Source organism: Coffea arabica, chromosome 6c (genome assembly GCF_036785885.1).
Source record: "Coffea arabica cultivar ET-39 chromosome 6c, Coffea Arabica ET-39 HiFi, whole genome shotgun sequence".
In the NCBI taxonomy this organism is placed as follows: Eukaryota; Viridiplantae; Streptophyta; class Magnoliopsida; order Gentianales; family Rubiaceae; genus Coffea; species Coffea arabica.
Window position 1 is genome coordinate 56,697,879 of NC_092320.1, and position 13,645 is coordinate 56,711,523.

At 35.5% G+C, this 13,645-nt stretch overlaps 1 protein-coding gene across 1 annotated transcript; it reads left to right on the forward strand.

The window, feature by feature from the left end:
* Positions 1–2,533: 2,533 nt before the first annotated feature.
* Positions 2,534–12,589, forward strand: LOC113693325 (uncharacterized). Its single transcript, XM_072053708.1, has 9 exons — positions 2,534–2,632; positions 5,320–5,595; positions 7,826–8,248; positions 8,420–8,582; positions 8,691–8,932; positions 9,981–10,906; positions 10,990–11,333; positions 11,718–11,981; positions 12,103–12,589. The coding sequence occupies exons 1-9, from the start codon at positions 2,534–2,536 to the stop codon at positions 12,384–12,386; spliced, it is 3,021 nt and encodes a 1,006-aa protein (XP_071909809.1). The 3' UTR covers positions 12,387–12,589.
* Positions 12,590–13,645: the final 1,056 nt, after the last annotated feature.

Here is a 13,645-nt window from a genome sequence, read left to right on the forward strand (position 1 = left end):
CAGACGGATGTGTAGTGCACCCGTCTAATTTGATGATAATTCAGTCTCTGTCGGTCCCTCAATTGATCCAATTAGACCCCCTTAAAATAGATTAGAGTATGAGTAAGAGTAGGTGTTGAATAGACTATTGTTATCTATCAAAGAAAAAAAAGAGGATAGTTTTGTCTTATCTTGCATCATGGGAAAGTTCAGTGGCAAAGCTAAGATTATTAGGGCAGATGGTAGGTGTACATTATGTAAAAAACTTATTTTTTTTATGTGCATCATTTTTAGACTTATGGATTGCATGTTAACTATTTTTATTAGACATTTTTTATCCAATCTAGAGATTTAATTGCAACTTGGAGAAAAGTATTTTTTTTATTCAAAATTTGAATTAAAATTTTCTTTTTTTCAGTGGATTTTTTTGACAAAATAATAATAATACTTTATTTAATGAAAAATAATAAGGCAGCTATATATTGTGTAATATGTCAAAATTTGCATTAATATATTAATTAAATATAACCACTAAATTCTCCTTCTTTTTATTCTTACAATATTGAGGGGACAAAATATAGGGGACAAAATATAACTTAACTATTTGTAATATCAAACTTTAGAGAGCAAATGTATCTCAAAGTGCAAAAAGAAAATAAAGAGATAACATTATTAATTTGCTATAAATGTTGGTTTTAAATGTTTAGGAATAGAATTTGTGAAATGTACTTCTTATTAGCTTTCTTGTTTTGCACATAAAAGAACGCACAATGTAGAATGAGGTACTGACTTTTGAAATTTAGCTGATCAATAATGAAGATTAAAATAAAATAGCTAATAGAAAGATGTGCACAATTTAGCTAGTAAGAGATTTTTCTTAAGACGATGATAAATTTTTAATAATGTAAAATATAATACTAAAACAATTAATAACAAGTAATCAACTAATAATACTGCCAGACCAAAAATATTCAAAGATGAATAAAAGTTTGAGATTTTCATAAGGCAAATGCTAGGTGGAGGGAGAGCAATGAAATTTTGTCAAATTTTTTTGGGGGAAAGGCAAAGTAAAGATTTCTAATAAAAATTGTTAAAATTCTTAAGGGGCTAAAAATAAATCTCCAAACTTAGGAGGCCGGCTGCCCCTCTTCACCTCTCTCCTCCCGCCCCCCAAAAAAAAACCCAAAATTTGTTAATTTGGACATGAATCTGATCATGGGTCAAAATTTGGCTTGACATGGGAGGTTAATTTGGAAGAAGATGTATTTGTTATTGATAGAAAAGTACTTGTGAAATTTTTTATATGGCTTAAAATTAGGATTTGCATGTATTATTTTGGGTGATTTACAAAGAAGCATTTGTCAATGAATAAAATAATTTCGTTGTGGATGAAAATATAAAAGAAATTATTTGTACTTATGGGGTGGATGAATCTATTGGCAATTATGAAATTGGAAATTTTTGGGGTGAAAATTATTGGAAAAAAGAAAGAAATGATTTATTGGTTGAAGATTGTGTGGATCATTATCATAAATATAGTGGTCCTAATGGTGAATGGGTTAATATGGATAAAATTTTTGATCAAGCGGCATTAGCAGCTGAATCATGTGCAAAGTACAAATATGCTCCATACCTGCTGGTGAAGATTATAATAAAAATAAAATTGGAGTTGCACATCCAATATACTACTCATGTTCACATTGGAAATGACAAAATTGGAATGTTTGGTTTAAGGAATGCAATATTGATCGAAAAAAAACTAAGCTATATAAAATTTTGTTTGAGAATTCAATTTAATATTTGGTAACTCGATTAGAATTGGTATCAAAGTTGATTTAGAAAACATAGTTGAATTGTATTTAGGTGTTAGTGTTGGAATAGGTTTAAGTTGATGAAGGTAAAACTTGGTAAGGAAATTGGCTTAATTTCTTTTAGTCAAGATTCCTATTTGGTGTGGGAAGTAACTAGTTTCCTAATTGGATTTAGTCACTTGAAGTAGTAGTCAAGTAAAGCCCTATTTAACTAGAATTAGATACTATTTTCTACTCTATATGAGTTTAGGAAATAGTATTGGTTTCCAATTGTTATTTGGTTTTTTGGCAGTAATGTTCTCTATAAATAGGTGGGTTGGCATACTACACAATAGACACACAAGGAGACACAAGGGGCATCATGTGCCTTATACATGGGGTGTGAGAGAGGGTTCTTGAGAGATGAGAGATGGTATACAAGGGTTGGGTTTGGGTTCAAGTTGTATTCTTGTATAGGGTTTTCCTCTCATAATAAAGAACAGATTTCTCTCCGTGGACATAGGCTCAACGATGGAGTCGAACCACGTTAAATATTGTGTGTCATTTATCTTTCATGCTTGTGGCTTGTTCGTCATTAAATTGTTGTCAACTTGATATCTCAATAGTTATTTATTCCGCGTTTGGATCCTAACAAGTGGTATCAGAGCTTGGTTGTGAGACTGGGCTGCTCAAGGTTCGTAGTTGGATCCTAGTTAACTACTAAGATCAAGTGGATTGATAGCTGTTACCAATTGAACAATTTAATGGGTGATATCCTTGTTTCAATAGCTTGGCAAAAAGCATTGATGGTGAACGATGAAAAATTGAAAAGCATGGAGATGCTTGACGGTGATTCTAGACAGGTGACTCAAGAGTTAAGGAAAAAGTGGAGTCCAATGTTGATTTTGGACGGAATCGGTGGAGACTTTCTCACACCTTCAACGATTGATACTTCATCCCGTGGATTTTAGATTTTGGTTATGTTTTTGGGTGGTATGACACGTGTCCCAAAAAAATAAGGAGATCTAATTTCTATGCGCCAGAAGACTCTGATAGGTACGAGTTTTTCGTTTTAGGTGGAGTCTTGGAAATCACATATGGCGAGACAGTCCTGAGAATGGAAAGAAGTATGATGATTTTACCACTTGATTGCCTCAATAGTTAGGGTTAGAGTTCACAGAAGAGGATTCCGAATTGCAAGTGGTGGTGAGAAAAAATCCTGCAAAGGGAGATGGTGAATTGAGGCACCTTCTCACGAGTCAACTGGATGTTGGATTCGGGGTAACTATACATGTTCATTTGCCGATTGAATCAATTTGATGTTGGGACTATATTGGTTCGGGTGTGTAGCTAGGCACCAAGGTATTTGGTGGGAAAAGGCAAATGGAGTTTTTGGATGGTTTGCTGTGTTTGCTAAAAGAAATATTCGCCAAGGTGGAAATTTGTTAGGAAATTGGCTTAATTTCTTTTAGTCAAGATTCCTATTTGGTGTGGGAAGTAACTAGTTTCCTAATTGGATTTAGTTACTTGAAGTAGTAGTCAAGTAAAACCCTATTTAGCTAGAATTAGATACTATTTTCTACTCTATATGAGTTTTGGAAATAGTATTGGTTTCCAATTGTTATTTAGTTTTTTGGCAATAATGTTCTCTATAAATAGGTGGGTTGGCATACTACACAATAGACACACAAGGAGACACAAGGTGCATCATGTAGCCTTATACATATGGTGTGAGAGAGGGTTCTTGAGAGATGAAAAATGATATACAAGGGTTGGGTTTGGGTTCAAGTTGTATTCTTGTATAAGATTTTCCTCTCATAATAAAGGACAGGTTTCTCTCCGTGGACGTAAGCTCAATGATGAAATCGAACCACGTTAAATATTGTGTGTCATTTATCTTTCATGCTTGTGGCTTGTTCCTCATTAAATTGTTGTCGACTTGATATCTCAATAGTTGTTTATTTCGCGTTTGAATCCTAACAAACTTGGTAAGGAGTTAGTTTTGTTTCCTATAAAATGTCTTGTGGCCGATTGTTTTCAATTGAGGAGTTCTGTAGCTATTTTGTCTTAATATAATACATTGTCTTGCTCCAAACCTTCTTGTTCCAAGTATTTTACTCCTGCATGGAGCCGCACCAAACTTCCATACTTACATGTTTGTATTGTTGAGAATTTGAATAACCTTTTGTCTTCTAGCATTTTGTCTTGATCCTCCCGATTTTGATATGATATTAATACGTTTGCTGTGTGATTTTTTTGAGCTAACAAATGATTTAATGTTCTGGTTATATTAAATATATAACTTGATTCACTATTTAATATAGTTTTTTTTTTTTTGGCCAAAAAGGGCACAAATTATATACTTCAAACTCTTCGAAAGCTTTGCATTGTGATTAGCTAAAATGCAGTAAACAAAGAATTCCCATACACTCCAAAAAAGAAAGAGAATTCTCAGATAAGCAAATCTAAGTTATAAATAATTGTAATTTCCTACGATTTCTTCTTCCATCCAAATCAAGAATCTAGAATTCCAAATGAATGCCTTCTCAATTCAATACATTTGTAAAACCAAGAAATTTCAACGTCATTCAATGTTTTGGGATCACAAATCTGTGGCATTTAATTCTAAGTCAACTCCAAATCCGTGGAATCGACTGCATCCTGATGGGAATTTAGATTCAAGAGTACAAAGTACGTTTGGTATAGCCGTATAGGACTAAAACTTCTAGTATCAAATACAAAAGAACCAATTCCATCATTCAGCGGCCTGCATTTGTCATTTACCTGAAAATCGATTATTATTATTATAGTCCATTTAGAGACCTAAATTTACTTGGACTTTTTATGAGCGAGTTTCGTCATATAATGCCGAGAGAACTTCAATTTGGTCCCAAATTTTTGTGATATGAATGTTTTTAGTCCCTAAAAATTAGAAAAAGATAAACATGGTGCCAAATGTTTCAATCTCTAAGCACATTTAGTCCTATTTATCAATTGCAATTGGAATCCGATAACATACAATTACGCACCAGCGATTAATATTTTTAAAAGCAATTTAAGAACTTGAAATAAATATTAATGGCCATAATTTGTAGTAAAAGAAGACTAATTACTCACAAACTAATCATGTGAGTAATTAGTTTTCAGCCTAAAAATACAAAAATGAAGTTGACGAAAAAACGATTGGGTTAAAAACTAATTGCTCACATGACTCGTACATGGGTAATTAATCATATTTTATTATTACAAATTAAGGCTAGCAGATTTTTATTGATCTTTTTAAAAAAAGGAGTTTCTAGCACACGACCACATTGCGGTTGTAAAAACTAAAAATGCATATATCTCAAATATTTGCAACCAAAACTGCAATTTTCTCTGCTATGCTGTGCATGATCGAAGACCAAGTCCATGACTAGGCTTATAGCCGCAAGACTACAAACAACACGCAAGTAGGACTTAGAATAAATTATGGGAGAATATTATTCATATTTGGACTTTGGACTTTGGACTTTCAACCAAGTATGTTATATATAGTTAACTTGCTCGACAGATTTCAACCAAGTACTTGGAGTTTCGAAGGTCAGGAGAGTGCTTTGCTGAAGGGGTTTGTAACGACTATGATGCTGTAGTAATCGGGTCCGGATATGGAGGCTCTGTTGCTGCTTGTCGGCTAGCTATGGGTGGTCTGAGAGTATGCCTACTTGAAAAAGGGAGGAAATGGGAAGCTCAAGATTTCCCGACTGACACTTCCCAAATGCTGTCTGCCGTCAGGATGGAGCACAGGACATTTGGAGTCAGCTTTGGCCCTAAGGATTCTCTTTATCAGGTTAATCGCTTACTTTCTCCTTCTCTTGTCTACACTTTCTTTCTCCTTTGATAGTTTGGTTCCACACTAGTTGCCGAAGATTGACTGCGTCCACCTTTCGTTTTTACGGTGACTCTCCTCCATGTTATTATTGTTGTCATATATATATATATATTTTGGTAATAAAAAATTTAGATGGGTTAAGGGAGGGTGCCGGGCAGGGACAAATCAAATTAATCGTATGTAATATATTTTGAACGTTTTAATTTTAAGTGAATTATTTGTACACTTTTATAACAGAGACACGTGATATTCTATTACTGTTCATATGAATCTCATATATAATAATTATAATTTTATTGTGAAATTTTATAAGCAGTTCAGATAAAATTATATCTCATTCAAAAAATATTATATTTTTTTAGAATGGGACTAGTCCATCAAGCTAGTATACTCTACCAACTTGTACACCACAAGAGCACAAGAGCTGTCATTTCTTTCTGAATAAGGCACACCAGTGACATGTAGAATTGTCCAAGGAAGCTCATATATTCCACATCCAGATATTTCTACTTCTCACGCTTGTTTCAAAATTTATCACACAAGTGGGCTTATTTTAATTTTTTCATTTGCAATCACATGAACTGGTGTGCAAAGCACAACTAGATTTATGTGGAGACCCTAGACTAGACTGTACTGTGTCTCCAAATTCCAAGGATGCGGAACACGAACGATAATATTTTGCTACTGTTCATGGGGACTAATGTATAATAATTATGTATTTATTATAAAATTTTACAAGTAATTCAAATATTATAAAATGTTGAAAAAATATTCGGTTTGTTTGGATTGCTGTTTATTTGTCAAAATATATTTGCTTATATCATCATTACAATTTTCAACATATTTTTTATCTTTTCAATTACCTTTTTATCTCACATACATCACATCACAAAAAGTGCTACAGTGAAAATATCTCTAATAATTCACAATCCAAACAAACCCATTATATCATTTCGAATGATTGTCACTACCGGAACCGTTTGTGCCGGTTGTCCTCATTTTGCACTGCGCGTAATATTGGTTAAACACGATATAACTTTTTTTTCACAGGATGTATTTTCAGAACAGATAGTGGTGGGTCCCACATTTGACGCGGAAATCAAATTACATGATGTAATTTCAGCCACATAAAATTTTAAGGACTTGACCCTTAACCGTGCATGTGACCGTCCTGCCCCAAATCCGTCACTACCAACCTTCCATACTCCAAGTCCCCTACGTATCCTCTTGTTTTGTCGGATAGTGGTGTAGTCATGGACCCACAAAAGTTGAAAAGTCTTCCAAATTGCAACTTGTAACAAGTTTACGTATGGGCGATATTAGGGGTGCTCTGAAATTGGTAATCGATAGCTCAGTAAAAAGAGTTCGATATATATATATATTGTAAGATCAATGTTCGACTTTCGTTCAAATTTCGATTTGATAATTTAAAGATCGATAATTAGATTTTAGCCAGATTTTAATAATATCCAAAATTTTAAATTGGATATTCAAATGTAGATTAGTTAAATATATTTAATATGTAATCAACAAGATAGAGTCTGTTTATTTTTTAAATTAATGTGTTTCTACGATCATATTCTTACATACAAAATTCGATAATTTAATTAGTAATTAAGAATTCTGGAATTAAATTTTTGTAATCATTCCATTTTATCGAATTTTAGAGATTGGATATAAATTGGTTTTCCTTGATATCCATTTTCCTGTAGCTGATATATGATCTAAATTGGATTGGCTGGCCTTTTAAGTTTTTCTAACGTTTGAACACCCCAAGGTTACAATGGAACTTCAGCAGAAAATACTCTAATATTATAGTTTGGATTAATTTTATATACAAGTACATACACTATTACCATTAGATATATGTTAGATGTACAAAATTTAAATTTGAAATAAAAAATTTACTCATATGTCATCCATACAATCATGATAGTGTATACATACAAAATTTACTCATATAGTTTATTAGTTATATAAAGTTGAGAAATCAATGTGTGCGACAGTATTATCAGTTCAGAGGAAATATGATTTTACAGCAAAGACCATAGAGTATCCTTTTTACGAAAAGACTCTTTATGGATTGCTCACAATAACGTTTTTCTGTGGTAATAATGACTCTGCATTATGGTCTGCTGATTTAAAGCTCCAACTCTTCCATTCGTGGGCATGCTCAACGAGAGTACAGGTTTGTAGACATGATGATTCTGTAGCTGCAATGGCCTGTGGGCTTGGTGGAGGTTCACTGGTGAATGCAGGAGTAGTGGTGCCAACACCAGCTCGCACAAGAAGGAACCCGAAATGGCCTAAAGATTGGGAAAAAGATTGGGAGGTTTGTGAAGCATTAGCTTCTACAATGCTACGAATACAAGATGTTCCCATCAAGTTCAGGAATGCCAGAATCATGGATGAAGCAGTAGGAGAAGAGACTGGCTTTAAAAATCCCGAGCCATTGAAGTTAACTGTGAATTTTGATACAGAAGACCAAATGTATAGCTCAAAAAAGTTTGGGAAGGCTGATTCCTGCCAGGCTTGTGGAAATTGTATGTCTGGTTGTCCCTATAATGCGAAAAATTCTACAGATAAAACTTACTTGTTGTCAGCCATACAGGTAGACTCTGTTCCCCTTCCTTAGATAAAGCATGAATTAAAAAAAAAATGAAAAGCCAATAAGCATCCATCTGCAGGATTACAAACATAAAAACTTGGACAAGTCCATAACCATGGATTGGTTATTGAATTCTAGGCACTAGTAATGCAGAAGCTTTTTCGTAAATTGCAGGCAGGATGCGATATTAGAACGGCATGTGAAGTGCAATATGTATTCAGAAATCTAGACGATACTTCTGAAGTAGATGAAGCAATATGCAGAAGAAAGAGTCGCAGATGGCTAGTATTTCTTAATGAATTTGAATGCATAGCATCAGATTTTGTTGTACTCTCAGGTATGACAAGAAAGCGCACACAAATAAGGAAAAATATCTTATCAAGTTTTGCAAGGTGGAGAACAAAAATTCTGAAATATTTATACCTTTACCTGTTTGAGGATGCAGCTGGAGTGTTTGGCACTACAAAGGTACTTTTCCAATCACAAATGAGAGGCTTGATCCTTTCCAAGAAGCTGGGCTGTGGATTGAGCTGCAATGGTAATAATGTTGCATATCTTTCACGAAGTAGAGCGCCCTTAAATGCTTGTGGCTTAGACAGAAAGAAGCTACCAGAGGTACCGTTTGAAGAACGTCCAGGGCCATCCATTACTTCATCATATATTTCGTCATTGGGTTTCACAATTCAGGTTTACATCCTTGTCTTCTTTTTCTTGTAAGTTATAAGTAGCCAACTAGCCATTTGTCCAGGACTAGTTCCAGGTTGCATCCCATACCTTATTACTGATTCTCACTTTACACCTTAAATTTTAGGTTTTGAACATATTACTCCATGGTCTTTCATATTCCTTCCACTACGATGCTTCCTTCAATTGCATCAAGAAAATTATGGAGTTTCAATATGTGGCCACATTGCACCATAGTTTTTGCTTAGTCTTGGACATACTGTGCCTCGATCAAAGTAATAAAATTATTTTTGTAACTTTATTGTTTTTGCAATTATGAAAATGTTAAATAAAAAAACACAAGAATCCAAAGTACAATCAAACTTAGGAATAGGGCATGGTTTTGCTTTATGAGCTATTTATAGTAAATGAAATACTAGATAAAACCGAAGTTGAAAGTTTGATGTGTCCAAATACGAGTTTAGTGATGCAAAACAAAACAATGGTCTTGGGTTAGGGGGGGTGCAAAGGGAGATTTGACGTGTTGATTGACAACTGTGTAATTTGGTCTTGAGTTGGGGATGCAAAGTGAGATTTGACTTGACTAAACAAATGTGTAATTTGCACGTTCAAAAATTCACTTCATTTTCTTAATATCGTTAACAAAAAATGTGGTCGAGTCAAAGTTTAGGACACAATGTCCAAAATTGTAATTCAGGTTGCCAGGTGAAAATGGATCATGAGTTAAGAGTCCCATTTGCCTATCTAAGGAGCTCCATAACTATGAATTTTTTAGCCAAGGTGAATTTCCACTATTCCAATCAACTTACTTCTAATGCTAGCCTCATAGTTTAGACTTGTTTAGCTTGATCAGCCTTAGTCCTTAGCATTACACTATGTTGCTAAATGATTGCTTCTCTTATGTAGTTGAAGGATTTTGTATCTCTCACAAATTTTTATCACAAGATTGTACAGTCATAGGCCATGAAAATGTGAATCTTGAGGAATGAACAGACATCTATTTGCAGTTTGGAGTAGAAGTTGATAAAACTAACCTTCTCCTATATTGCAGAGTGCTGTAATTCCCATTGCTTTTCCCTGGCTACTTTTTAAAGGGATTACAACATATGGATGGCCAATTGGCTACAATATTTTAGATAGCATAGTGCACAAGGTGAAGCATCTTTTCGGTCAACCCAGCCAAGACATGGTTCTGAATGTAATTGGGTACGATAATGGTGATGGGAAGCTTACATTTCGGAAAGACACTAATGAGATTTGCTTTCAACCACCAAGTGACCCTTTATTAGCGCGAAAAATTGAAGCGTTGCAGAGAATAACGAAGAAGTTGGGTGGAATTCTCTTCATGTCAAGGTATAGAAGCACATCCGTTCACCTACTTGGAGGATGTTGCTCTTCATCGGATGCTTCATCTGGTGTTTGCAACAGCAATGGTCAAGTTTTTGACACATTAAATCCGACAACAGTGTACCCCGGGCTGTACGTTTGTGATGGCTCCTTAATACCTTGCTCAGTTGGCATAAACCCATGTCTCACCATTGCTACAGCTGCTGAGCATGTAAGCAAGCACCCCTTGCAAGATGCTCTTGACTACAAAAGCAAAGACGTAGACTTTGTAAGAGGAAAACCTGTTGAGAAGAAAAGTTTAGTCCGTTCTTGGAAGTCAGAGATTAGCCGAGGATCAGCAGTACATTTTAAAGAAACCATGCGAGGGCATGTTGGTGGTCTGCCATGTGTTGCTTACCTGAAATTGAAATTGAACGCAAGAAGAACTTCTGAAAAAACTATTGGAGACTTTAGAGAGCCTAATCCTATCCTACAAGGAAAAGTTAGCGGCCATGTCATGTGTAGTGCCATAGAAATGGACAAATTGCACGTGATAGATGGCGAAGTAGATTTGTGCCATGTAGATATTAAAACTCCTTATACTCAATACATGCACTATCGTCTCCTCCTTGCAGCATCCTCTGGTTCAAGGTTGGGGTTTTTTTTAAAAAAATACTGTTTCTCTCGTTTTTCTTGTTGCATTAGATGATATTGATAAATTTTACTTAATGCAGATATATACTTGAAGGGAAGAAAGTGATGAACCCTTTTCTCTTGGGCCTTGATGCATGGAAAGATTCAACAACACTTCACGTAGTATTAAGAAAAATCTCTCAGCATACTTCAGAGGAAGTCATGATAAGCTTAAAAGGGAAACTTCATATTTCAATGATAGAGCTCTTGAAGAGTCTATTCAGCATGTCTGGAAAAGGAAAAATGAAATTTTTGCATATCCTGCTACAGTCTCTTTTCAGGACATATATCTCACAAGTACCTAGAGCAAGTCAAAAGGGGTTCACTCCTTTGGATCCGTACCAAAATAGTTATCCTAGAAGCACACTCCATGAGATAAGAACAGGTACTCGTTGTCATAAATCCAATATGCTACTGTGGTTCTTTTAGTTCGTAAATGGTATAAGACCTGATAGATCCAATTCAATCCTGTCCCAAACACATTCCTTATGAGTCAAAAGGAAAAAGGAATAGTTAGATACTGCTCCAATAATGATCATGTTGCATGTATACTTTAGGCTAAATATTTCCTTCAAATGATTAGGCATGGTTGTCAAGATCATGCTGTTTGGAAACTGCAATCAACTGAATGATCAAAAGTATATATTGAGATTTGAGATAGTAAATAAAGGAATTCAAAATCCAAGAAAATATATCTTAGATTGTATGTATCGTTTCTGATTTTGTTTCAAATAATTCTCACTTTCATTTTGGCTTGTAAATTCAACAGAAGATGGCATTATAATCAGCTGCCAACAGTGGAAGTGCAATCAAGAACCACAGAGGCAAGAAGAAGGGAATAAGCCATTTCCTGTTCTCCTAATTAATGGTTATGCAACTGAAAGTTATTGCTTGCCAACTGAAAGTAATGATCTAGTTAGAAGCTTACTACACCAAGGGCATGAGACCTGGCTACTGCAAACAAGACTGCTTGGGACTAGTTCTTCAATTAATATGACAGTAGAAGCTATTGGAATGTTTGATATCCCTGCTGGTAGCGCAAAAGATAACGTTCCTTTTTTAGGCATAGAACATAAAAAAAAAATCTATATCTGATTTACATAGTCAACTTTTTCTTGTGTGAAATTTTTTAATTCACATTGTCTTTTCTGCAGCAATCAACAAGATCTCTGAGTTGCACGGGGAGTCTGTAAAGATACATGTTGTTGCACATTGCGTTGGCGGTCTTGCAATACACATTGCCCTTATGGGAGGACATGTTTTCTACAAAAGAATAGCTTCCCTTTCCTGCACCAACTCTTCCATGTTTTTTAAGCTGACTGCTTGGTCGAAATTCAAATTATGGCTTCCTCTCATACCAGTAAGTACCTTGGTGGCTAGATATTTTGCCCTTGTGCATATTGAATGTGGAGAAAGAGTGTGGACAGGATTTGATTAGAACAGTTTTGCTAATCTAAAAAATTGAATGAGATCAAGCCCTGTTGCTTCTATGTGAGTACTGCTGTCAAAATTCACTAAAACGATAGACCTCTAGGATAAATTGTGCTCAAATAATGATTATCCTTAAATGTGTAATTTATCTAGAATTGTATATCTCCTACCATTTTGCTTATGCTAGTGGCTTTCTTCTTGTGACTTCAACCAACCTGAAGACATCAATGGCAATACTTGGAAAAGACAAGTCCCTTCCTTTGTTCCAAACATTAAAAGCCAGCTCTCGCCAGAAACTCCTAAAGTCTATAGCTCGTGCCATGCCACGCTACGAAAGATGCACCTATGATGAATGCGAGGTCCTCTTAGGCATATTTGGTAACGCATTTTGGCACCAAAACGTAAGCCCCAAAGTACATCATTGGATGAACAAAGAATACTTACCAAGGCTTAACATGGGGGCATTTTCCCATCTCCAGAAGATCTGTAATGCCGGGTTTATAGTAGATACAAAAGGAAGAAACACGTATTTGATCCATCCTGAGAGAATGGGGCTCCCAACATTATATATATCAGGAGGACGCACGCTCCTTGTAACTCCTCAGACATCTTTCTTAGCGAATAAGTACATGAAATTGCACCAGCCTGGATTCAGACACAAAAGAGTGGTGATAGATGGTTTTGGACACTCGGATCTTTTGATTGGAGAAGATTCATCTAAGAAGGTTTTCCCTCACATTCTATCTCATATTGCATTAGCTGAAAAGGAGAATACCGCTGCATTTTTTTCCAGCGAGAGAGAGTACCAAAAGGACGCATTGTCATGGGTTGATGATCCATATCAGGATGAAGGAGGATTCTGGGGCTGCGTTTTATCTTTCATCAATGCCTATTCCCTTTTTTGTTGCTTCATAGTTCTCATAGCCTACTTCTTTTCTTAACGTAGTAATGCTTAGATGTTCCAGCTCTGGCCAGCCCCTGGGTTGGGATGTGTTTAGGATTGCGAGAGGCAGAAAGGAGATTCCATGACTTCGATCCCTTCATTTGTGTTGGGTGTGATGGGCTGCGAGGTCCGCGCTTCCAGGTCCGTGTCATGGAGCCCTAGGAACGACTTCCTCTCCAATAAGGACTCCTTGTCCTACCGGGAAGCTACCACTTGAGACTCTATAAATATCACACGAAGGGAGAACACAAGGTACGCTATTCATAGTGCAATCTCTACTCTTTCACTCACGAGCCTGTTCTGACTTGATCGTCGGAGTTGCT